The sequence below is a fragment of the Sprattus sprattus genome, assembly GCF_963457725.1.
Source record: "Sprattus sprattus genome assembly, chromosome: 2".
NCBI classification, from domain to species: Eukaryota; Metazoa; Chordata; class Actinopteri; order Clupeiformes; family Clupeidae; genus Sprattus; species Sprattus sprattus.
Genome location: NC_137921.1, coordinates 65,131,034 through 65,158,533, shown reverse-complemented (window position 1 = coordinate 65,158,533; position 27,500 = coordinate 65,131,034). Strand labels below are relative to the sequence as shown.

Sequence of the window (27,500 nt, the reverse complement as noted above, 5' to 3'; positions counted from 1 at the left end):
CCCTAACTCCTTTAAACTCCCCATACTGGAGTATGACTCCATCTCTCACTCTCTCAGCTCTCTCTGTTTTACGCTCTCTCTCTCTCTCTCTCTCTTTTTCTCAGTTGTTCTGTCTTTATCTCTCTCTCTCTCACTCTGCCAATTCCACCTGATTGTGCACACTTGAGTCGACGTGCACTCTGGTTTGAAAGCATTTTCTTGAAGATAATATAGCACATAGCATGAAAGCCTTCAAAAATTACAGCAGGCACCAGAGAAAAGCCTTCCACCCCTCCCAATCTGGAAACACATCAAAGCTGTCACAGATCGCACTCTCTAAAGGCAGCACAAGAGCCACTCTCCTTTTATCAGTAAATCTTTGGGGGGGTGGGGGGGGGGGTGGGGGGGGTAGGGTGAGGGCTGTTGGGGGGGCTGGATTACCACCAACACTCTGTCGTAAAAAAAAAAATCCACTTGCCCCACGGCACCTGCTTGCTTTCCTTTTTTTTCCGCACACCTCTGCAAATTCTGCACCACACTGGGGGCCCCCTAGATCCCCCCCCCCCTCAAATAAATCATGCTTCATATCTGACACATGCATCCCACACATCATAAAGACAGGGTCTCTCTGACAGGGCCCAGTTCTGACCCTTGGGGGACTCTAGAGGGGCGGTGGAGCCTGCAACGGTCCGTTAGTCGGGGTGCAGTAAACCTGGGCCAATGCTGCAGACGCAGCACACACATGGAGCCACATAAAAATGGAAAACAAACCGCAAACCACAAGGTCTGCCCTTACAGGATCCAGCTGGGTGTGCTGGGTTCTGCTCCAAGGGTACTGACCCGCAGAGTAGGTGCACTGAATGCGCAATACGCATTAGGGCACTGTGCGAAGGTCAGAGGTGGACATACCATGGTAAAAAAGTACAGGACCTCCCCACTGTTTGGGGTCAACCAGCTGGATTTTCCGACTAACACAACTCTTAAACCTGGGGGGTAGAACTAATGAGTGGTCTCAGCTGGCTCAGAGGATGGTGGGTTGGAAAAATAGGATTTTTTATTTTGTAAACCTGAAAGTTTTTCCAACTGAAAGTGCATTTGTGGTGGTGATGGGTGGGATAATGACACACAGTCTTATTAATTCTTCACACAGCACACGTTCTAGAGCTGTGGAGTTCAAAGGTCACTGCATGCCCTGGGTCAAATGCCACTCAGGCTGTCACTGTGCTGGTACCTCATGGTGTGGGACAAGCTGGGGGGTCTAAACGGAGGGCAAGTGCACTGCTGGGCATCACACATCAGCCATCAATTTGAGTTTGAGAGTCTTTGCCTTTGAGGGGTTACTGTGGTAACAAGGTCCTATTTTGGACTGAGCTAAAGGGAGAAAAAGACCGCAGTACATAGAAAAGATGGTCTCTTATGATCGACATTTCATTGTTTTACAGGTGAAGTAAAAAAGTACTTACAGGATAGTATTAAAATGTTTACATTTTCTTTTCATATTTGTACAGTATCTGTGCCTCGTGGTCTTTCCTTAACACAAGCAATACCTCAAGGATCCTCTATGCGGCTTCCCTGCGGTGTCCCTGAGGACGATCCTGTATCATTCACTCCACTGTCTCTTCTCTCCTTTTCTCTGTGGACACGTAATCTCTGACTTTAGTTAACATTGTGCTGTGAGAGGATCATGCACGTATTCTAGCTTCATTTTGTAGCTGTTTGAACTATTCATTTGAATTTTATTTGTCTAACATTGCGCGTTGAAATCCAACATAATATCACAATTCTGACTCCAAATTCTGCTGCCTGGAAGGTCGACTGGAAACATTGGCCTTGATCCCAGCACTTGAGGGAATACGGGTGTAGGCTATGCTGCACTGGTCTCACACATCTCACATAAATGCTTCATGAGACCTGCCAGTATGTTACTGGAGAGCCGGTCTATGTTGGCTTACACCAGTAACTCCAACCGAAGAATGGCTCAGCCTATGAAGTCCAAATCATGTCTCCTGTGTGTAGCCCTTCTGTTCCTTTTCTTCCGCTCTCACCCTCACTCCTTTTTCCCTCTCTCCTTCCCTCCCCCTCTCTCTTCCGTCTCCCTACCACACTCTGTTACCATTATGCTACCATGGCAACTTGCCCGTGAGATTCTGTCCAAGGTGTGCTATGGTCAGTTAGTATTCAAGGCCAAACTAAGGGCAAAGCAGATTTTTCGCCCTTTTTTTATTTGTTAGTCTTTTTTTTTCACTTTCCACACATTTGAAATACACCAGACACACAAGCTGTTCATGAATTTAAAAACTACATAATTTAGCCCTGCCGGCATTCTGTTGAGCAACGTTCAATTCGGAGCAATCTCCATTTGTCTGTTGGGTTTTCATTTGCATAATGGCAATGCTTTGCTTCAGAGGCTTATTGAGTGCGCGGATGCACGCATCCATATCCATTTGAAGTGCTGACAAGGCACTATAAAACAACGTGCCTCACCTTGTCTGCTGCCAACACTATTTCACAGAGACCACAGATAAAGCTGTGCTCTGTAAAAAAGTGACACACAAATCCAATGATCTCCTCGCCATTCACCAAGGCACTTGAAGAGGAGACTACCGAAAAAACATTGCTGATGATGACCACTCCACGGTCTTTTGTCGATCTGCGGTCCCTAGAAGCAGCGAGCTGACGCAGAAACTAATCTAATGCATCTGAGTCTTGTTTGCGGGTGGTAATTGGTCTGATGATTGCGCAGGGGTGAGCTGGCGAGATGGCCATTTACAGTGGTTCACCGCCTCCACAGCCAAAACACGGTTCAATTTGTTTTTTTCGCCGATCGGCGGGGTGCCGCCTTCTACACCCTAATGATATGCACAGTCACAGAGCAATCACCGTACAACAGAGAACCTCTCATTCCCAAAGACACCCACCTCGAATGTCAATAAATTCACACTCATGTCACTCCCATGAGCGACTAAATTATTCAGGACATTGTAAATTGTGTGGGCCACAGCATGGTGGTGTCCAATTATGTGATGGCTGTCTGACAATAAAGAGCATATTTAATTAGGTTATGGGGACTAGATTATTTGTGGCGTTCAATCCATGCACAGTCGGATGGGATTAGAACAATAAGAGTTGACTTGTGTAGATCTTTGTTTATGCATCGTAATGCATAACGGAGCTGCAGTAATGCAGATTTTTTTTTATTCATTCTTTGAAGTTATATTACTTTACAAAAGAAAGTGCTATTATGAAAGAAATGAAATGAAAATGAAATGAAAAAAAAACACCCTCACTCTAACGACTCTCTGTTCCCTTCTCCTTCCTGTTTGACTCAACATTCCCTCTCTTTACTCCCTTCTTTTTGTATGCGCTTCGCTCTCTGCCTCTTTCTTTCCAACACATTGACGGCATCCCCTGCTTTCCTCCTCTTCCAATCTCAGAGTAAATGTGATTCCATCAAAGAATAGGTCACTGTGCTGCATTAGATCGCTGCACCAGAATAGGGCACGGACCTCCTGATTTCCATCAAACTGGCAGGCACCCAGGGGCTGACTTAAAGATTGCTGGACTTACAGTGGCTGGCTTTTGAAATGCTGCTTTCTGACATAATAATAATCTCTTAAATGGGGACTGAGGTCCACAAGCGGACTCATCCCGCTCCATCATGTACCACTGCAAGTTCCATTATTCAGTTTGAACTTGGTTACGGGAAAGCATAAAAGAGAATCAGTCAGCCACTCACTCCACATCAGAGAGTAATGTGCTTTTCAAGCCCTCTCATGGAAAAGGGTACTGATCAACCTTTTCCTTAAGTGATTGTCCCAGATAACAGCAGTCTCTGAAACAGATCTGGTCTGGTGAGATCGGTTGCCAGGCTCAGCCACTCACTGTCTCAGTCATGAGTGGGGATCGAGGGCTGAAGTGGTGCTTTGCTCACAGGTATCTCACCTGGAATCTGTGCTCTGTGCTCTGTGCTCTGTGCGAAGGGGAGCAATTGCTGCAGAATCCCTTGGGGGCATCTGTTCTATTCGCTCCCTCCACAAGACAGCTCTCTGGCGGAGAGCGGTGGAGTTTTTTCTGCCATTTCTGATTTTCACACCGTCTGGGCGCGCACGCGTGGCCATCAATCGGTGACATTTAACCACATTACCCCGAGCAGCCATCAGTCAGTCCCACAGCCCTCCCAGACTGTGACTAAACACCGTGGTGACTGCCTTGCCGGGGGCATTAGAAGCTTCTGGAAGCCTCGGAGTGAGCGCAGGGCGTTTGGCTGAGGGAAGCTGAGGAACACTGACATTACCGAACAGAAATAGAATCACAGTGTTCTCTCAGGACACGTGTCCTAATGGTGGTGGTGGTGGTGGTGGTGGTGGTGGGGGTGTTGTAGGGTTTGTGCTGTGTGTGAGATTCACAGGGAGAGCTGATGGTGGTGGTGGTGGTGGTGGTGGTGGGGGGTGTTGTAGGGTTTGTGCTGTGAGATTCACAGGGAGAGCTGGATAGCCAAACGTACCTGAGGAAGAAAGAGGCTGCCGCGCTCCCGGAGGCTGAGGAGGAGGCTGAGGACTGGCTGGTTGGGGAGGAGATGGAGGGCGGCGGGGCGATCAAGCCAGGGCTGAGACTGTCGGAGTACACACTTTCTCTGTCAGCGTCAGCAGTAACCTATGATGGATAGACAGACAGACAGACAGAGAGAGAAAGGGAGAGAGAAAGAGAAAATAAAACAGTCACACATAAATCAATGCAAGGAACCTCCACACCTTAGAGTGACCAACATTGTCCAAAACTGAACTCACTATAACACGATGAGCCTGTAAGACCAAAATGTGCCATAGTCCACTTCCACACATCAACTCTGGCCCCTTTCAGCACAGTGCAACTCATTTACACACATTTCTAATTCACTGGTGTTTATGGGGACATTTGGGGTGGGATTAGGATGAGCACAGCCCCAGGCAGGGGAGAGATGGCCTGAGGCTACAGACAGGAAGAGTGTGGCGAGCCAGGCATACGTTATTCCCTCACAGCTTCACAAACAGCAGGACAGGGGCCCTCAGGGAACTGCTGCACCAGCGGCTCAGGCAGGTGGAGGCAGCCATCTTCACTGCCAAACTGGGACTTGTCGCTCCATTTGCAAACTGCCTGTGGACCAGAGCTGAGTGGCCATGCTCTGCATACAAATGACAGACAGCTCTCTGCTGTTTTCTGACTGCATCCGCTGCTAGTGGCTGGTCATGTCAAATGGATGGCCATTTTAGGAACAATACTGCCTGCACAACAATCTGTCCCAATGTCTGTCTGTGTATTTCTCTGTCTGCCTGTCTGTGTGTTTGGGCGCGTATTTGAGTGAATTATTTACGAATTTTGTTACAGGATGAGACCCTTTTCATAGGTTTAATTGTTTCTCTAACTAAAACGCGTGTGATGCAGTATGCATATCAAACCACCTGCAACATCTTGTCATTTAAAGAAAATCCTTTTTCCCAGTACTCATTGTGTCATTATCACAGCACGGGTACAGGTCATGTGTGCAGGTTCATCATGGATTACTACATTTTGGACTATGAGAAGTGAGTGACCCCAGACTTGGGTCTACATATTGAACAGGCCAGGCTATTGAGGCATATTCCAAGATGCACTGCTGTGCTGATTACATGAAATCATGTAAGAGGAAAATGGAGTTATACCCCTTGCCCTTCCTCCCCCACTTACAGTAATAGGCTTGATTTCATGTCATGTGCGGGATTAGCATTGAAGAGATTAGCAGCAGTCATGTCTGAAATTATACATAAATGTGTCTCATTTTCAGCTTTCTCATTTCTAGCACCAACTGGGCTAACAGGATTAAAACACACACACACCAGACGTCTGCACACACACAAACACATGGACAACTATATACTGAATACCCAGAATTGTGTGCACACACACAGTCACAGAATCACCAGTGATGTCACAGTTAATTTATGCACAGATACCAGTAAGCTAATGATGTTGATTTGTCGTCTGTCTCATTTGTGATAAACATGCTGCAATTAGTAGACTGTGTGAAGCTGTTGTGATCCTGAGATTAGTTGACATTCAAGGCATGATCGAAGTTCTGAATTCTAAAAAGACTGAAAGACTGTCTCTACGAAGAAAGAAAAAAAATCATAACATGGTGGTTTGAAAAGACCTTTGTTTTTCAAAAACCTCCTCTCTTCTGCTTTTTTTTTTCTTTCATCTGCTATGTGCAACATGGCCACAAAGGACCTAGAAGAAGACACATACCGTCATTATCTCTTAGAAAAAAGAGAAAAAAACCTAGCAGAGAAGAACAAAAACAACAACATTCACTTTGCTGCAGCCCATCCCATCTGTCAGCATAGTATGAGCTCTATTTATATAACTAGAGTGTCGGTGTAGGGAGCACGCTTCCCACATCCTGAAACAATATACCCATCACTTTTTTTTCCTGCAGGGGGGGAAGTGACACCTCTGAAGCTATGGCTATAAAGCTCAAGCTGTCAGACCAATGACGCACATGTTAAGACTTCACATCAGCTCGTCTGAAAAACATACGCCGGGGCCAACATTACAGCCAGTGCTGGTTTACGAGGGCATCATTATTGGCTATGTGACGTGGAGTAGTAAACACAGGCGCATTATTGTGTCTGATTTTCATGGGTTCTGACAGGAATGAGGGCACAGGAAGTTACGGGGGGAAATTTCCGAGGGAATTGTGATCTTCCTGCCGGCTTGATGGGCCGATAACGAGCGATAGAAGAGCGTTCCCGCTTTGAAGGAAGAAAAGTAGCGTTCGGCGCACAAGATGCAGCTTAAGTTCCCACCAGCGCTCTCGTGTGTCTCTGTGTGTGTGTGTGTGTGTCGGTGTGTGTGTGTGTGTGTCTGTGCGTTAATCCGCATCATGTCATCCTAGAAGTAATTACATCAGTGCATGTCAGATCCAGACATTAAGACACAGCGGGAGACAAAGAGCATGTCTTTTCAAGTTGAAAATGGAGTCGAGACGAGATCTCACAGACTCCTACAGGTCTGTGCTAAAGGTGCCTGTCCAACTCTGAGAAGAAACTAAGAACCATGAATACTGGTGAAAGTATTCCCCACCGACAACTTGAATGATAATGTACTGTACTAACACACACACACATGTACTAACACTCACACACAATCCACATTTGTACCAACAACACACACACACACACACACACTCACACACACACACACACACACACACACACACACACACACACACACACATGCATTCTCTCTCAGTGTTCCCTCTTTCTGTGCTGGGCTGTCTGAGCCTGTTAACGATGAAGATACATAATATTATACTTATAATAACACTAGCACCCATCACAAATAAATAACACCCAAGGGGAAAATGTCAGGATAAGTCACTTCTTACAAGAGTGAGGTGAAGAAGCATAGACAACGACTGGCTTCCCATAACCATCATATCAGCAGACTGTCTTTAATTGTATGCAGCAATGGCATTTCAATGGCACAATGATCCACCCTGTCCTCCCAATGAAACAGTGTCATTCTTCTTCAGGTTGGGGAGATTCACTCTTAGAAACAGAGATACAGCTAAGCTAAAACTAGTCTGTACAAAGTGCCCCCTCTTTTAGAATAATCAACTGCAATCATCACCAGTTTAATCCACTCTTGTTGGCCACGGCTAGAATTACACCACAGCCTCTGGCTGGGAAGCCTAGTGTTCCCCTATCTCCCATTGAAAGCACCTTGAATTATTTTCTTCTCTTCTTACTCTGGAGAATGAGAGAGAGAGAGAGAGAGAGAGAGAGAGAGAGAGAGAGAGAAGACTTACTCTGGAGAATGAGAGAGAGAGAGAGAGAGAGAGAGAGAGAGAGAGAGAGAGAAGACTTACTCTGGAGAATGAGAGAGAGAGAGAGAGAGAGAGAGAAGACTTACTCTGGAGAATGTTTCTTCCTGAAGATGGATGTACCACCCCTATCTGCTGCAGAATCACCCCTTTTACCCAGTCTTTTCCCCCTTGCTCATCTCTCTCACTCAGAAACACACACACATAACTCCTTTTCACTGAGGCACGTACACATACATTCACTCTCTCACACAACCCCCACCTCACCCCAACACACACACACACACACACACATATATATATATATATTTATACTTACTAACTACTCTCATATGCACTCACAGTCAGTAAAATAAACAAACTGTCTTTCTCTCACACATACACATATATATATATACAATATATACTATATACAAACAGACACAGACACAGGCACACACACACACACACACACACACACACACACACAGTCACACACACACAGTCACACACACAGTCACAGACACACACACACACACACACACACACACACACACACACACACACACACACACACACACACACACACACACACACACACACACACACACACACACACACACACACACACACACACAAATACACACATAAGGGAGAGAGTTCTGCATGCTGGCACAGCTGTTTCACTGCAGACCCAGGCAGCAGATGGGACCCTGGCAGTAGCATAAGGGTCACACTGGGCAACAACTGAAAAACGTTTAGGGAACACTCACAGAAAAGCGCTCAAATTGACCGGCCTGGCGGTGGACGAAGCCTCACACTGGGCAACAACTGAAAAATGTTAAGAGAACACTAACAGAGCGTCGCCTGAGCGAGTTGAATTAATGCAACATCCTGTGGGACTGGAGCCACACTGCCTCCTAAACACAAGGCTACATGGGACACTGCAGCACGTGAACTCAGGAAGGGTCTGTTTGTACGTCGGTGGACAGCACTGGTCTAGAAGCACTAGTCTGATATATTGGTCTGATCCGTTCTGTCCTGAAACAGAAAATCAGAAGAGATAATCACATTGTTCTCATATTTTAGTCTGGGTGTGTTCTCCCCCCCCCCCCCCCCCCCCCCCCCCCCCCCCCGGACTAAATCTATGGTTGAATCTTCTGACCTTCGAGGGTCTCTCTTCTGTGTGTGTGTGTGTGTGTGTGTGTGTGTGGGTCTCTCTTCTGCCCCTTATACAACAAAAAAAAATTGGGTCCCGTCCAGGTCTAGATCACATTGAGGTAGAAGTGAGCATGGCAACCCACCTGTGCATTCTAGCAGAAAAAAAAACAACAAGGAAAAAAAAAGAAACAAAAACACCCAGATGGACGTCAGGTGCAGTTTTTGCTCGTTCACTGAGTGTGTGTGTGTGTGTGTGTGTGTGTGTGTGTGTGTGTGTGTGTGTGTGTGTGTGTGTGTGTGTGTGTGTGTGCCTGAGTCTCTGGGCCCATCTGTTGACAGGTCTAGTTTGGGCATCAACCCCCCATGCGGATCAGGCAGCCTCACTGCCCAACTCCTGAGGGCCTTTATGAGCACATGGATGCCAAAGGAGGACCATTAGGAGACTGCAGGTGGCGTTTAAGCCTGGGGAGAGATGAATGAGTCTGCCTCTGCAATGCAGACAGAGCACAGAGAGAGAACAGGGAACAGCTGCAATTTACAGAGACGTTGCCTGCAGCCCCCCCCAGGTGAAAGGAAGGGGTTTGGGTTGGAGAAGAAGAAAAGAAAAAGAACAGAAAGAGGTCTAGCCTTGAGATGCACAGTGAGGTGCTGTATAGCAGCTGACAGATCTGCTGCTAGCTGTTAGCTGGAGTCCTATTCTCCCAGTCGGAGCTATGCCTGGGAGGGCGTCCTTGGAGTACAGAGAAATGGCTTTCACTAATTGACTGGTCACAACTGCTCACATGGTAATATACAAATGTATACAAACACATGTATATTCACCCATGTAGATATAGTCACAAGCCCCCCCCCCCATCACACACACACACACAGTGACACATACATACACACACACGAACACACACAGAAACACACACACACACAGAAACACACACACACACACACACACACACACACACACACTCACACACACACACACACACACACACACACACACACACACACACACACACACACACACCATGAATACACACCCATCCACCCACGCAGACAAACAAATTAGAGACCACAGACACAAAAGCCTGTACAAATTCATTATGGCATTCCTTTCAGAAAAATCCCTCAAGAACACGAAGGGGCTCTCAGGAGGTGCCAGGAAGCTGTGCCGTTTTTGTGCCGTTTGAACGTGATTCATTTCTCAAGGTCTAATTGCTTTTCAACACCTGGGTGAAGGAGGGAGGAGTATGAGGCACGTATTATTTCAGGGTCCCTCGGCTCGTCTGCCACTGAGCATGCCCAGTTTGAGCCAAAAACTAGAATTTCTTCTACAACTGCAATCCAAATTATGCCACAGCTTTCATTATTGTGATGTTGTTTTTTTGCCCGGGCAGTTATGCTGTAGGATTTTAAGCCATTGTGAAAATGAGTTCCCCACTGTTTAGATGCTGTTTCAGGGGTTATTGCCTAAAATGAACACAAATCTTGTGTATAGTTGACTAAATGAAAAGCACGCTTAATTTCACAACATTTGTCTCTGGTACTGTTAAAGAAAATATACAATAACAGGAAATATTATGGTGGTGAGGCTTGTATCTGATTGAATAGTGAGACATTGGCTCAAAAGAAAAAGGCACAGGTTTCTTTGTCCTTTCACCTTGAAACCCTCTCAGACAGACACATCACCACAGATGAACACAACCCTCCTCGCCTAGAATGAACCCTAAGAACTCTAAAGATGGGCTCTTCCATTGGCCCTGGAGTCTGGCCCTGATTAGGCCCAGATGAGTCCATCATAGGTAGGCTGCATGTGCTTTAACTGATATCAGATCAATCCATTTGCATATTCAATCAGCTCGCCATTGATTTCTCTGTCCACACCCACTCGTTAAAACACCATCATAAACAAAACACTAATGCAAAATCTATAGGGGGTGCAGCCGCGCTACCATTGGGAGCCACACCATTACAGCCTTATCGCTCCAAAGGTCAAGCCTCACTCAGCAGGCGCGGCGGGGTCATGCCCACATCATGGCGTCTAAGGAGTGCAGTAATCAGGCCCTGTTGGCACAGCGCTTGACGGATGGCACTCGCAGGTCGATGAGGTCGCCGTGCGCCACCCTTATGCTAATCCAATAAATCAGCGCAGAGATGACTTAATGCTCAATCATCTGACCGGAAGGTCAAGAGGAGCGCAGCGGAAGGCCACAGAGGACCTTTTCAATCTGGTTATTAATGAGCTTCGTATGAGTTTTTCTTCTTCGTCTTTTTCTCTTGCTCCCATTCCGTCGCTCCATCTCTCTCTTTCTCACTTCCTCCCTTTCAATTCACCTTCATCAACTTGGCCCTCATGTTATAAGCTTAAGATCTCTCACACGGTGACACCTGCTAGTCTTTGCCCAACAACAGGCTCGTATAAATCCCCGCTTTTATGGGCTCCAAGCACATCTCTCGGAAAGAGGACGGGCGATCTGACGAATGCTATCTTCCCTCGAGGAGACATTTTGAACGCCCGCACACACAAACAATATGGCCCTGGAGGCCAATGAGTTTCCTCTCCGCTCTGGTGAATCCAGATGCATCTGGACCCACGTACCTGAGCCACGCTTCAGGGTATCCTCGTTTGCCTTCTGGGTATCAGAACCAGCGCTGGTTAGATAAGCATTCAAAAAAATGCACTCTTCCAATCTGTGCCTGTGCCTGTGCCATCAGAATAAAATGAGATCTGAGGGAAGGATTTAATTGCAAATTTGATTTGTAAGGACATTTTATGGTGTCTGTAATAATCTGTCGTTTTTTCAAATGAATCCTCTGAATGGCTTTTTTGTTGTACAGAATCTGGCGCTGCCAAAGTGTTACTAAGGCTTATGGTTTTTTCTCTCTCTCGCATCGCAATTTTAATTCACTCCTTTAATGGCTAAATGCACAGTCTTTCGCTAAGCATTATTATTACACTGAGCTGCCAGAGAGGTCAGGTCACATAGCATCCAACGTCTGCTTAACACATCTGTTACATCACGAGAAGGTGACATCTCATTTCGGCTGCAGTGCTGAAGGTCCTTCTGCGGGGCCCCGACGAGCCACTTAAACCCAGTCCGATATGAGCAGCCTCGGCCCTGAACTGGTGCTCAGCTCCATGATAATATGATTATGGGCAATCACATAAAACCAACAGTGAGCTGGGGGTGTGTGGAGGTTAAGGGAAGCTAATAAATAACTCCAGTCTTGGCCATACCATAAACTAAAGCCTCGGAGATATACAAGGCATTGAAGGGGACGGGGACACTAGGAGAGGATTACCGGTTTGAGGCGCCGGACAAAAGAAACCTTGGGAAGAACATGGAAAAAGTGGGAAAAGTCTCCAGCTGTGGATGGAGGACTTAAAGTTGACAGTGTGGATTTGCGGGATCACCTCCTACCAAGAGACGACATGATTCAGAGTTTGTGTTTACTAAGTCACTCCGGGGATCATGTTGAACCCGTTAAGACATGGTGTGAGTGTTGTACGGTTCAGCAGCTCCAGTGGAAGATAAGGTTTAAAAAAGCTGCTTCTTCTTTTCCCCCTCCCCACTGTCACACGAGCAATTCTTCTGTATTTTAGGGGATAGAATAGGGTTTTGGAAAAAGTATCATTCAGCGTTTTTTTAAGTGTATTGTTAGAAGTGAAACTTCACAAGTGAAATAAAAATGTGAATGGATTGGAATTGTACGGATTTAGTAGCACTGCATTGACCCCAGGTGAACAAGACTGAGGTGAGGTGAACTGCGTATGACCTGCGTACCTGAGCAAAGTGGTGATGTGATGAGCGACTGACCCTGTGGACGCTCCAAACCCCCTCCAGGTAGTGCTGGGCGTGGACCGGTAGAGGCGTGACTTTGGCCATGCAGAGGGGCTGAGTGCCTCCAGACAGCCCACTGGGCACCCACCCCTCGTCCCTCTGCTTGTCCCCCGCCGATGGCACTCCGTACATTTTGGCGGACGACCTGGCGTGGGCGCTCTGGATGGACCAATCCCGCGATGCCTGTTGTGTTGAGGGTAATGTAACGACGCTCTGTGCAGCCGACCGGGGCGGAAACCCTGAGAAGGGTCCTGGCTGTGAAGGGTCGGGCATATCTCTGGCCAGCTCGAGGGCCTTCTGCAGGGCTAGGCGTCTCAGATGGTGCAGGGGGGTGCCACACACCTCACAGGAACTCCCAGCATGCCTCCCCCGGGGCGGCCACTCCAGGGCCTGGAGCTTGTCAAGCAGGAAGGCGGCGAAGCCTGGGTCCTGCAGAGAGATGACAGACATTAGCAATATGCTTTGGTATGAGCTACAGTCAGTCATGGAAAACGAGTGCAAACGGCTCTCGCCTGAGTTGGCCTTGCTGGGAAAGCGTGACAATTCTTCCCGACATTGTGCTGTACAATATGTGACGAGACTGTGAAAAGATATTACTAGAAAAAGCAAAGGAAAATTGGTCTCTTCTGGAAATCCACTGTTTACTTCAAAATACAATATGTCACAGTATAAAATTAAACCAAACTAAACACATAGACGGGCTCATGTACACAACTTCCCCCTACACACACAAAGATATACAAGCGCACACACCCACACCCACACACACACAAAAAACGGCTGCACATGCCAATGGATGCTATGTCAACAAGAATCCACAGCAGACTGCATCTGTTAACAGTCTAAATGATACCTTTCAGCACACTGTGATCTCAACATGCTGTAAAGGAATAATGAAACTTTTTACAGCCGAGTCCATCGGTTACATTTAGAGACAAATAACGAACACCTGGAGGCTAAAATTGATCTCCGTTGGCATTCTGTACATCAAATAGAGATTGAATGGAAGCATGCAGCAATTTCTGCCAAATTCAGCAGAAGCACTTTGCCTTTCCTGAAAGCCTTAGCTTCACTTGATTCGGTGGTGGTGGGGTGGGTGGTGGGGGTGGGGGGCGGGTAGCAGAACTGTAGGAGTAAATGAGAGAGCATTCCAAGACATGAAAGAGAATTATCTCCTTTACGCAATACAATGTGTGCTAAGGTGCACTGAAGAGAGGGTCTTCTAGTCTTCTAGCCCGTATCAAACCAGACCTCGTTCCAAAAGGATTACCTAAAGGCTGCCATTTTAAAACAGGTGGAATTAGGTTCAATGTAGAGTATGTGTTATTTGTGCTTTAGCAAGTAATAATGGGTTTTACTACTATGCATTCTTGTAAGAACACATGTTTGTGAGAATGTAAGAACAAATATAACGTGTTACTAAACTTCAATCTGAATCTAAATCCATCCTAATACACCATGTACTTACACAAATGGAGTATTTGTACTAATTATTTAGTCAAGCAGACTTTGTGGGGTGGAAAGTGGGGGGGGGGGAATGTTCTGTCTGGCCAATAATCTACAGATGGCATTTGGCTTATCCTTGATGACATTTCGTATGACAAAGGTGGGTGGCGAATAAGCAACAAGTAGAAGTTACAATCCCTATCTTAAATACTTCGCCTCAAGCCCATAGCTGAACTTGAGCACATGCTGATCCAACAAACAGCTGCCCCTGCCTCAGCACAATGCATCACCCCATGCCCCATGGCGGACATTGTATATAAAAGCTGATTTAGGGGTCCTAATAAACTCAGCTACGGCCTTCCTGCTGATGCCTCTCCGTCACGCATGAGCACAGTGCCGTCCGTCGCTTCTCCCCACCCACCCAGCATTACTGTCTCCCCAAGTTTATGTATGCCGGAGTAAAGGGGGAGGTCAGGGATGGAGCGGGGCCCCTCATCGGTATTGCGAGCGTGCTGATTGAGTGCTTTTGTCTGGGTCTAGAGGATCGTAAGGTGAGAGAGTTCACCAGGGAGGACCCGGGGACGGCAGCGCCAGATGCCTCCAATCTGTTCACAGCTCCCGGGAGCAGTAGGTTTCTGCGACCTGTTTGAATTTGACTTTGTTACATTTTCATTTTGCTGTGACTGTTGTTTCTTGACTCGCCGGGGAGAGGTTGTATACATTACCATACAATGTGCTGGAATAAACTCTATTCTCCACGGTGTGTCACTATCCATTTTTACTCATGGTGATTCTTTCTTATGTTTATTCTTCCTGTAAGAATCCATTTTGTCAAGTGTTGTAGTGGGGAAGTAGGATGTGAGGGACTAGAAGAAAGGGCCGCAAGTAACAGGTTCTGAGGACAAGATGGCTGCAATCCTCTGCTTATCTTTCAATATGCACACCAAGATCTTTCTAAACCGCTAAAACACCCCAGAGTACAAACTAATAGGATTAAAGATAAGTACTGACCATTTGTTCATCTGTGCATCAATATACACTGAAGTTGAGCCAGTTTTCCAAAACATTTTCACTCAGCTTTCTAATTTCCAACGGCAAATGTTGGGCTCAAATCCAGGCACACATTGAAACACTATCACCAAAAGCTGCAAGGACATTTTTGCATTTTTACACAACACCATGCGCAGTACTAAGTGTTTCTTCTTGTTTTCTTTCTTTCACGTATAGCGTAACAGGTGCACAGTGTCTGAGGAACATTTGTCAGACACATACATGAAATCACAGAACTTGTGTTGACCTGACAACCCTCTTTCCCCTTAGACAATGGCCACCGTGAGGCCTGGAGATCCCCACAATAGCACTCCAGAGGGCTTCCTATTGTACTGACCCTGGCGTCTGCCTTGTCTATTGTGGCCACTGGGGTGCGGTGGGCCTTTGTGGGATAAGCGCACAAAAAAAAGGTTAGCGACCCTTTCCTCATGAGTCAAAGCCCCTGAATAGTCCCTGCTCTGCTGTGGCCCCACCCTCACGCGTGTAGTGGCCCTGTTGTCCCCAGCCTGAAGAGGGGACACGGCCGGCACGGGCGCGCAGGCACACTTCAGGGCCACTTCAGAGGACTGCACTGTGGCGTTGACGCGCTGTGGCCACACAAGGACCACCTGTGCCTCTCCTTTCACCGCCTGGGACACAATGAGAGGAATGGACTGCGGAGGAGTGGCGGTAAACGTGATATACAGCGCCACATGTCTGCAAGGGCCTCACAGAGGCAATGGGCTGCTTTTTTCCCACAGGTATCAAATGAACGCCACTCGGAGCACGTGACGAGAGAGAGAGAGACATTCTCTGGGAGTAAAAATGCAACATCAGTGATTGTGTTTTCTCCAGCACAAAGCGTAGAATTAACAAATGAAGACTAGAGACAAAAAAAACTGAAGGCAGCCATAGTGTCTGTAAATCCAAATGTGGACTTAGTGATTAACAAACCCTCTAATGCCTTGTCAGTAAAGACATTCAATGCCAACGTGTGCAGGTTGATTGCATTCCCAATTGAGAAACAATTGCCTGTGAAGCAATTTTCTGTTCGGTTAGGCAGCATTGACCTGACAGGAATAGTGAGAGAAATGGGTGGATGATAGATTTTTTCCCCCTACTTTCTTCTAACACAAAAGGAAACCATGGCATCCAATGGCAAACCTGAGCCTGAGCACCAATAATGAATGAAAGACCTCGTGCAGCACAGCATGTTTCTGGGATATGATCTCAGATTTTTTTACACGCAGCGTTGACAAAGAAAAACGGAGAAAAGAAAAAAAAAGAAAGAAAGGAAGAAAGGCAAAACTTCCTGTCAGGAGTAAGAGTCCTTACTTTCTCACACAAGTGCGACTTCCTGTTGGAGATGGTGGAGTCTGGCTGTGAACTTGCCGTACAATGATGCCCTGTTTTCTTAAACTTTTAACACCTATTCATAAAAAAACGTTGGGGTCAAAGCACCCACAGTTGGTGTCCAGTTGGTGTTTAAACAACAACAACAAAACAACAAAACCAAACTCTCCCCTGCCTTCACAAAACATTACGACCACTGTGAGACGCCCGCCTGGACTTTAGAAAAGCGGGCTGGCTCCACTGGATTGTTAAGGCACAGTTAAAGAGTGTGTTTACAGCTGTAGTCTGTCTGACCCGAAGGGCCTGCTTAGACTTTCCCATTCGCACACTCCAACAGCCACCTCCACTTATGTCACCATTAAGGAGCACAACAGTCCTCTGTATACAGGCTCAGGGTTTTATATAACACAGGCCAAAGACGAGCCCTTAAAGTGCATAAATACTGACCACAGGGTCCTCGAGTACACATATAGCTCAGCAGAAAAGAAAACAAAAAACAGAATCCACCGTGCAAAAACTGAACTAAAGGAACAAATACTCGAAGGCACTGCATTTAATTGGTTAAAACATATCTACATGAAAAGCTAGAGTTGCAGTTTACAGTTGTACATTTATTTTGTCTAGGCCTAGCCGTTTCAAAGATCAAGACAGCACCTTGCATCTACCGTTAACGATTACAGCACACAGTAGAAAATAAGACACGTAAAACCATTATATCTCAGTGTGCATTGGGCTAAATTCTGTCCTACCTCTGGAGACAAGGCGTCTGAAAGTTTGTTCCAAGATGTTAAAATTCCCCAGCCAGCTTTGTCTGAGCTAGTAGTGTGTAGCCCTCGGGCTCTGAGAGTTGACTGGGAAACAGGCTGAGGGACACAGGGGTCTGAAGGGCCCATGGGCGGGACCGCTCTCTCAAGGCCCTCATAAATCACCTCTTCGCCTATAAATCACTTCCCTTGAAATTTTAGGGCTGGCCCTTCACCCGTAGCAGTTGTCTGTTTACTATCTTTACTTTTTCTTGTTTTCCTTTTATAGCAACAGTTACCAACCAAACACAAATTCCATTTTTTAGAAAAAGGGAGAATGCAAATGGATGACTGCAAAAAAAGATTCCTATTGTCAAGTGTGATAAACGTTTCCCCCTAAGATTCATCAATGGCAACCCCCAACATCTTGGCTCAAACTACAGGGCTAGCTAAATTAAAAAGAATGAGTATTTTTATGAATCTAAACCTAATGAGCTGCTAACCAGCATCAACTGAGTGGCTGTGTGGCTAAGGAAAGCTGCCTGGATACCTCTACACTCCCCTGCTGCCTGTAGTGGCAGCTTCCCTGCATTTATTTACATTGCTAAAAAGCCCTCAAGCTGGCAGAGGTGGAGCACGTCTGTGCTGTCTGCTGTTTTCACATGAGCGCTGGGGTCGTAAACAGTACACAGACAACACCACAATGATGCCTCGCCTCCGCAGAGACAGAGCACTTCAGCACATATCTATACTGCTTTATACTCACTGAAGAAATCCTTTGCAAAAATTACAAGAATTGACTAGTCTTTCAGAGCTTGTCACAGCATAATTCTTCTCCTTGATGCTAACAAATACTGCCTACTGCTGCAGCATCCCCTTCTTGTGCTTGAAACCTTGTTACCCTGTGTGAAATTCACCAGTAAAAGGTTTAGTCTAAAAGCAGTAAGACCAAAACCAGTGTCAACATGAATTACCATGGTGACATTTCCTAACTTTCCCCCCCGGTTTGTCTTGACAGCAAGTCCTCTTTGTTATTTGCAACTGTTAGCCTCTTCTCCCCTGGTAACTGCTCAGATGTGCATAATATTCATACGCGTGCAGACGGCAGAAGTCTAATTAAAATACCTGTGTAGTGCTTGTCGTCAGGGGACATCCCAGAATGCTAAGCAAGAGTTTACTGGCATCCCAAACACGTGAATATGGCGTGTGATTTAGGCGTCGTCCATAAAGTATGCGCAGTGAAGTGTAGCTCTAATCAGTTGCTACATTTCTGACCCACTTCACTCCTGACTTGAGTGAGCCACTCTTCACGTATTGTAGAGCCTATTTCCATTGCTTCTTGCTTTAACAGCCCAATCTATCTCTTTTTTTTATATATGACTCTAAATAATAGAGGCATCTGAGAAAATGTCAGGATGTTACTACCCCAAAAGGATGCTTGAAGGCTGGGGTCTATCCTGGGGATATGATGCTCTGCTCGTTAGGCTGTGTACCAGCAATGTGCTCTGTCTGGCACAAAAAAAGGAAGCATTTGTTGACAGCATGTATGTGTGAGGTGTGGATTACCCCTGTTTCTTATTCTTTCTCTTCAGGTTTTCTTCCCATATCTGGTGTTATTAAAAGCCACTGACCTCCATTTACTGTATGTGCTGATTAGCTTTAGCTTAAGGGTGTCCTTTACTCAGGCGTTTGCCCATCCATTTACGTGATGAGGAAAAACAGCTTGTGTTAACTGAATAGTATCTTGGCATGTTTATATCAAGGGGCACAAGTTCACTTCCTCTCGGGCTTATCTCGACTCGTGTGTCAGAGAATCTCCACAGTTAGCCACTTCTAGGCAAATTAGCAGACAGGAAACAGGAAGTCAACCATATAACCAACTGACAGCAGAGTAGCCATCCTTGGCTGTGGACTGCAATTCTGGACCACTAGGCAGCACTGAACAAGAGCTATCATTCATTAGTGGTCCGCAACAGAATAGAGGAAGTGTTACTCCCTTCTAGTGTGTGAAATATTGTTCAGAAATGTAACATAATGTACCTCATAATGTTCCTGCGTACAATCTACAGTGCAATGGATACTGGCTGTCAGTCATTAAGACAGATGGAAAAAGTTCTCTCTAATAATAATAATAAACAGATTGCTACAATACAAAAGGTCAATCCACTTTAAAAAATATGTGTAGGTTGTCTTGTTTGTGTTACAGAGCAGACAGAAATATTGAAAGCTAACCATCAGAATGTAGTCTGCTAGGTGTATCTAGACATCCGTTATTGAGTTATGCACAGTGTCTCTACACTGCATTTAGAATATTCTCTAAAATGCCGTGCAGCAATTTAAGTCCATTTACCAATGTACTTGGTCATGGGTTCACAGAACATTGAATGAACCGAACAGTTTGATGACTGTGGTGCCACCTAAAAAAAAAGGACCTATTCACAAACAATCTGCTGTTGCCTCTGAATTATCCACACTCTCCCACACTCGTTTCCTAATCATCTGAACACACACGCGATCACTGATTAGGCATAATTGTCACAGTTGTGATTCCTGAGGTAAAACAAAAAAGAACCATTTATTCAGTCTGGATGACTGCATACACAGCAGTCCATTCTCTTTAAGGTCAGATAGCCCAGGCCTGCCATCACCTCCTCGTCAGAAGGCCCGTGGACTCGACTGGCTTACAGTGAAGGAAGAGACGGTGCCAGAACACGAGCTAATGACACAGGCGTAATTGACTATGAGACGAGTGGGAAATTCTAATGGTGCGACTTAATAGAGCAATTACACTCCATTACCACCGCATCCCGCCCAATAATCTCCTATTATAATGAGGAAGCGCCCTGATGGTGGAAGAACCTTTAGATAGCACACGATTAAATTATGCATTCAAGTGGCCATGTTGAATTTACTTTTCTTTTTTTTTTCTTTTTTTTTGGGTGGATGGTACACTTTTAATGATGACCGTTGTGTGCACCCTCATAAAATGTCAGCACCAGTTATGAGCTCCAATTTCCCAATGACAAAAGTAGGACATGAAATAAAATAGTTTAGGGGAGTAAAGTGGAGTTATATAGGCTTGATTTATCATTTCGGACTTTGCAATAGACAGGTACACACAAGCACATACACAAGCACGCAAACACATAAATATACCCCACCCACCCCCCCCCCCACACACACACGTATGGGGACACTAACATTTCTCTGTAAATGTGTGAGCCAGGGGCCTTTGTGGGTAAACGGATGACTGTGATCATGGAGTGAAGCAACTGGCGGTGCTAGACGTGGAGTAATGTGCTAATAAATTAAAAGCCCTTCCCCCTTTTCCCAGTCCCCAGCTCTCTGCAGCGGTGTGGCGGTGATTGACAGCACATTCATTTATATTCAGCCCCAACATAGAGGCTTGCATAGCAGAGGTAAAAAAACAACAGGCAATTGTCATGGTAACGTAAACATACAGTACATGTTTGATGAGGCCGCGCTCAGGCAGAGGTGGTAGGGGTGACGGTATTGTGATGAGCAGACTTTTATTCCTGACTGTGTTTCTATCCTTCGTAATGGCACAGAGACAGAAAAGCACACCCTTGGTTTGTTTACCTCATATTTCCTATATTTATATGCATGTATGCTGCAAGACTTCGGCTACATATCAAAGCAGTGCAGGTGTCAGATGAGAATGGTGTTACATAAGTGAGCCTAGTTGCATGTGCTATATATTCAAGAGACAGCCATGCTATCTTCTTCTAAGCACTGTTCTGGTATTATGTAAGATGGGCAGGTGTATGGGGGGGGGGGGGGGATTGTGTGTCCCAGTTAGTAGATATGCTGTATCAAACGGAATACATACAGGATGCATGATTTACAACAAAATGGAGTCTGAAGTTGTGTTCCCTACTGAAAGCTCAAAGGGGACTCATCCTCATCATGATTGCTACGGACTTCTACTGTTGCCAGGTAGCGAGTCTTTGGAACACACTAACAATGGCCATTTAGCCATTCCCTCAACGGAGTAGGACAATGCCCGAGGCCCTTTTGGCAGTAAGTGGGATCTGGGAGTCATTTCCCCTCGGTTTGCTTATCATTCAAATGAGATACAAGGTCCCCGGCTAAGACTGTCAGCTCAGCCAGAGGTAAGGTGGCCACTCGCTGTGCCAAATGAAGATGTGGAATCAAAGTGGCTTGGTTAAAGTCTGGTCACGTACCGTACCAGCCTTTGTGGTTGAATGTGACGAGAGAGAAGTGAGACTGTGGATGTGACTGACACCGGAGACGAGTGAACGCAGTGGCCTTTTTTGTGGCATAAAAACATGGAGCTACTGAAGCATCATTAGCGCTAGAGCACTCCATATCAGTGTAACAAATTAGCGGGAGGATAAATGCAATTAACTGCACAAAATAAGTGAAATGGGGGGGGGGGGAATCAATTTTTTAACACTGAACTGATATAATCTCATCCCGTGGACTGAAATTATCTCTTTTTTTCCATTTTCATAAGCATGTTTGTTCAGATTTATATCAACTTGGCCCAGGGGCACAATTACACTGATGTTTTTTTGCTTCATTTAAGAGTATGGAGGGTTTTTTTTTTCAGTAAATGGAAAAAAGCCACAGCGCAGACAACACACACAGTGCTGGAGAGAGACAGATCAAAATAAGCTCTCCCCAAATCCCCAAATACCATTTCATACACAATTATCTGTTTTAGATCAAGGTTAGAAGGAACACGGCACCACAACATCAAGCCTAAAATAAAAAACGGGATAGGTAGTGAAATAAAGCAGTGTGTGTGTATGTGTGTGTATCTGTGTGTGTGTGTGTGTGTGTGTGTGTGTGAGAGTGTGTGTGTCTGTGTGTGTGTGTCTGTGTCTGTGTCTGTGTCTGTGCTATCAACAAGAAAAAAGACATCAGTAATGCCCTCTCCTATTTCCAGTAACTTAGATGAGACTACTATTCATACCCTCAGCACAATTTTCTCATTGTAGTATCACGAACAAGATGAGGATGCCTACCTTTAATGGGTGACATAAAACAGTTCCTGTAAATTGCTCCATTTGATTGCGTGGCACACAATTGAAAGCAGTACACTAACAGAAATAATTGTGCTTTTGCTGTATAGACCTATGACTTATTAGTAAGTGTAGACCACCATATTCCATACAAAAGCCCATTAAATTATTTTTAAGGGTGGGATAAAATATGTTAAACAACCTAGATGATGACACAGTCACAGAGGGAGGGTGCATTGCTTTGCTTAGTGATGTCATTGTCTGGTCTGTTTGGTTCTTGCGCTGGAAACTCGGAAACTCTGAGAAGAGACTAGCTCAGGAGATTTTCCACCAGACCAATCAATGAGCCTTGGGGAGTGATCTCTGTAGCGACTACAAAGTAGGGCTGTCATTTGTAGTCTAGCTTTGACAATGCGTGCAGTTCGAGTGTTAAGCAAAACATAGAAATCAATTTTCATTAGAATTGATAGGGATGAAGTCAGGAAAACCTGACAAGAAACTTACACAATGGCTTTGCAAGGGAAAGATGTTAAGACTCTTTTCATTATGGGGTTAAGTAAGTATGACCTAACTACGTCGGATATCATTTTGATCGATGCACGCTTGCAGTGTGCCATTCCCTGCAAGAAAATCTCTTATGAGGGTGTTCAAACCACAATGATAACAATAAAAATGTGTAGTCTGGAAACATCCGGCTCAACAATGCTCTCTTGGCAGCAACTAAAAAATCCAAGAGAAAACATTCTATTAATAGTGGCACATCCCTGACAGTTAATTAGCAACTTCGTCTACAGAGTGACAGAATGAGTTTGGTCCCAGTCATTACGAGTTGTGTTTCACCTTGCTCTGCCCCGGCATACTTTATATTCTTTGCTTGCGGTTAATAACCTTTCAAATTTTATGATATGGCTGCATATCTTGTCTTAGTGATTTGGATACCATACATTGACAAGCCCAATTACATGTTAGAAGGCAGGCCGCCCTCAAAACATCCCTGCATGACACAGCACGACAAGTCATATCTTGCTGAAACAAAGTGGCACCTTCCCACAACGAGGTAGAATGTCAAAGCAGACTTCTGGCAACTCAAGCACAAGAAGTATCAAAGCAACTGTATTCTATGGATAGTCATTTCCCTAAAGAACATACGAGTTTAATCTAACTTCTCATTTAACTTGTGATAGATTATGAAACGACTGCGAATCACAGTTGATGATTACAGTATTCCAGTCCCTCAGTCTCCGTTGTTGGGTTAGCCTGTGCCAAGGGTTAATCATTGGCAGGAGTTTAATCTCTGTAAAGAGCGACTTCCACTCTTATCCTGTTCTCATCTGTGTGTATGGGGAATCAAAACTCCGAGGGGCACACACCTTGCATTTAGACAGGCAATTAGCAGGCCCTCTTTAGCATGCGGGGCCACGCTCTGGTCTTGTGAACTGTGCGACTGCCAGAGGTTAGAGGTCACAGGATCCCCAAGTGTGTGTCAGTGGCGTAACCCTACCCCCTCCTTCAGCCTCGCATAGGACCCATCCCCCCCCCCCCCCTCCCCCCCTCCCGCCTGTTTGCTTTTCTGAAATGAGTTTTTTTCTCCCTCTATCAGCCTCGTCTTCCTGTATCGGCCCGTGGAGTGTTGATGAGACGCGCTCTGAGCCTCGTGGTCTTCGGTGGCAGAAATCTCATTACAGATTGTTTGATTGCTCTGGCTCTCCTTCGACACTCTTAGTAAAAATAAGCATTGAAAACACACTCATCACGGCCCTCTTTTGCCGAATTCCCCACCCTCACTAGATTTAAATGAATTTCACCCGGGAATCGGCAGGGCAGGATCATTTTAACAGCTAAATGATGTCCTCAATCATTTAGATGAATAGGCAGCTGACTGTCGACTGGCAGCCAGAACAGCATTTTAGTAATCAATAATCCCCCTGCTCTCACCGCGAAAGTGCAATGGAGGCCTGCAGCAGGTTAAACTACACGTGGTCCTTCCTCACACTAAAGGGTTTCTCTGGGGTTCTGGATCGCTCCTGCTAATGCGTTGCCAATGCCGATGCAAATGGCAGTTAATGAAATGTAGCACTGACTACACAGAACAAGCAGCTTCGTTAACGACCACCAATTTACAAGGTGATGCATCCTCAAACTGCTACCTTAACAATAGGCGTAGATGAACCGTCGACCAGGTGTCTGAGTTACAACCTATAGTTAGGTGAAAATAGAGGGTGCAATGGCAGACTATGAGAAAGTCTACACTTTAGAAACATTTAGAGTATGCTAGTTATTTCTCCTGAAAAACATCTCCTTGCAAAGATTGCTGTTAAACGTGTATTTAAATGGTTCCTACAAATATTAAGGGTACACATACCCACAAACACACACACACACACACACACTTATCTTATATGTCTACAAAGGTTATGAATAACAGGATTATATTTGACAAAAACACAACCTACTTCTGTACCCTACATGCGATGTGATTGTCATACATACAGAGTAGAGGTGAAAGTCCAACCCATTAGTATTCTGTTAAAGGCACCCAGTGCAACTTTATGTAGACATGCAATGAAAAATAAACATTCAATTTCTAGTCTTTTTTACACGTAGTAAGTTTCAATAACTCCATACCATTACATATCGACATTCAAGGAGCAAAGATGAGACGTCGTTGTGTGGTGAGAACTGATAGAAAATCGTAAACAACAACAATCGCCAGTAGGGAGAAGCCATTTTTCCATCGACTGGAAGCCTGCTTTATTTATTGTAGGTTACAAAATATAAAGAAAATGGCGGCGATTGTTGTTGTTATCGATTTTCTATCAGTTCTCACCACACAACGACGTCTCATCTTTGCTGCTTGAATGCCGGTATGTAATGGTATGGAGTTATTGAAACTTACTACGTGTAAAAAAGACTAGAAATTGAATGTTTATTTTTAAGCCTCGAAAGTTGCACTGGGTGCCTTTAAGCTAGTAACCAGAAAACCCTACAAGATACACATGGAAACTCAATTTTCAAAAGGTATACAACACATTATGGAACTGGATTTGGATAAATACAAAGACATCAAGAGTAAACAACATCAAACACAGGTGGCGTTTCAAACCAAATACACCCACTAATGCCTAATTAGTATTCAACAGGGGTTGAAACAAGAAAACCACTAACCTAGCAATGTGTCTTGTGCATTGTTGTCATTTTTCCTGGCCAGTTTTAGCTGATAATTAGCAGAATGTGTAATTAGTTAGCAGAGAACCAGCCTCTGTCATTTAAATTCCAGTCATTTGCTACACACAACACTACCACCACATTCCTTTAGCTTTAAGCATGATTTGACTATGTCCATCTTAGTCACACAGAACACCATTGCAAAAGCATCCACCTGAACTAGGCATGTGAGGATCTTTAAAACATCGGTAAGCCACCATGTGAAAAGGTATCAGTGAGATCTGCACAGACAATACTGTGGCAGGCTAGCCAGGAAGAATGTGCAGGCGAGACAGGACCTCAGTTTTAATGCAGCGCCCCATACACTGCACAACCCCAAGGGTTCCACTATATTGGCTGCTTGAACACACATAGATAGGGCAGAACCGGATGGAGGTCTAATCTTGACACAGTAAAGACATTGACGGTGCACAGAGACACTAACTAACATAGAGGGATAACGCACAGGCATTGCAACATAACACACGGACTGAAATGTACAAGTATTTATAAACCCCCCTCCCCCCCTTTTTCTTTCCTTCCTACTGTGAGGCGCATTGTGTTACCTTCGTGTATGAAATGCGCCGTACAAATAAAGTTTGATTTGATTTGATTTGATTTGAAATGATAATGGTAATGCACTCTTACACTAAACACAAATGGGAGACACTGCAACATTCCAAAACCAAACACTTATAGCGTAATCATGCATTCATACTTAACAGGGCGAACACACTGGATTCTTGGAACTACACAACTTCACACCCGCACATGGAAGCTGCACTATCCCTTGAATGCTACAATACTATATCAAAACAGACACTTGTAGGGAGAAGGTAATATTAGTGGCAGATTCTTTTAATGAAATTCAGAAGATAAGCTTTCAGATCCAGACAGATTATCAGACATGATAAAATGATTGCAATGAATTTTTCTTAAAGGTTAACACATGTTGCTCTCCTAACCACTGATCTGCGCTGGTAGGGGGAGGGAGCAAAATCAACAAGAAAAAATTCAATAACAGACCGAAAAATTATTCCATGCCCCATGTCAGCAGAACCATGAAAATATCAAATTTTATTTTCCTCTCAGCAAGATTTGACCTTCACTGACTTGTTTTCCAGCCGGGGAGGTCAAAGAGGAGCACGCCAAACCCTAAGCCAACAACAACAGACGCCCCATTTTCCAACCCTCCCATTGCCCCCCACTGTCATTTCCTGTTTTGACAGGAAGTGGACAATATGGGTTTTTTTCTGCCACTCCACTGGACACAATTTTCAAAGCATTTTATTGCACTGGCCACCCGTCAGGTTTCAAAAGCCTTCAAAAAGTATCTCACTCTTTTTTTGTACAACTGTTTTTTTCCCCCTCTGGAACAGACAGACGTCCTATTAGAGCTTTGCTTGACGACGCAGGTGTGGCCGAGTCTGAATCAAAGCAGACTCTAGCAAATAGGTGACATCTTCACAGCAGATGGTAGCCTTTTATACTACCTTCAACGGGGATGTGTTACAGCAATTTTCCCTGGCTAGATCGTTATGTTAATGGACGGAGGCAAAAGTGGATTCTTTGAGAGTTTAAAGGGCATTGCAGCTATGGTTGTCCAGGTGTGGTTCTTAGGGCTACAACTACAATACAGCTTCAAGTTGTTTTATAACTCAGCCAGGGCCAACTCCCATAGATCACAATAGAACATTTTCCTGAGAGCAGAGCACTTGTTTCTTGTTTTGTGACTACACCCCCTCACCCACTCTCCCTCGGTACACGTTGGCTTTATTGACTGGCTGAGAGGTTCAACTACTTCATTGAAAAAATAGTTGCAGGTCAATGCAGAGTTGGAACCCCAGGCCTTTAGAAATAGGCGACAACTTCCAAGTTGTGTGGACAGCTCCAAGCTGTTTCCTGTGCAGGATAACAATAG

The 27,500-nt window shown here is 45.2% G+C and overlaps 1 protein-coding gene across 1 annotated transcript in view; it reads right to left on the bottom strand.

Annotated features, from left to right (window-relative positions):
- kif26aa (kinesin family member 26Aa) overlaps positions 1-27,500 on the bottom strand; it is a gene marked incomplete at its 5' end in the record, with an annotated part of 85,571 nt that overhangs the window by 44,006 nt on the left and 14,065 nt on the right. Inside the window, 2 exons of the mRNA XM_080860601.1 lie at positions 4,484-4,632; positions 12,739-13,224. Coding sequence (XP_080716727.1) covers positions 4,484-4,632; positions 12,739-13,224 — 635 coding nt within the window. The remainder of the gene's footprint in view (positions 1-4,483; positions 4,633-12,738; positions 13,225-27,500) is intronic.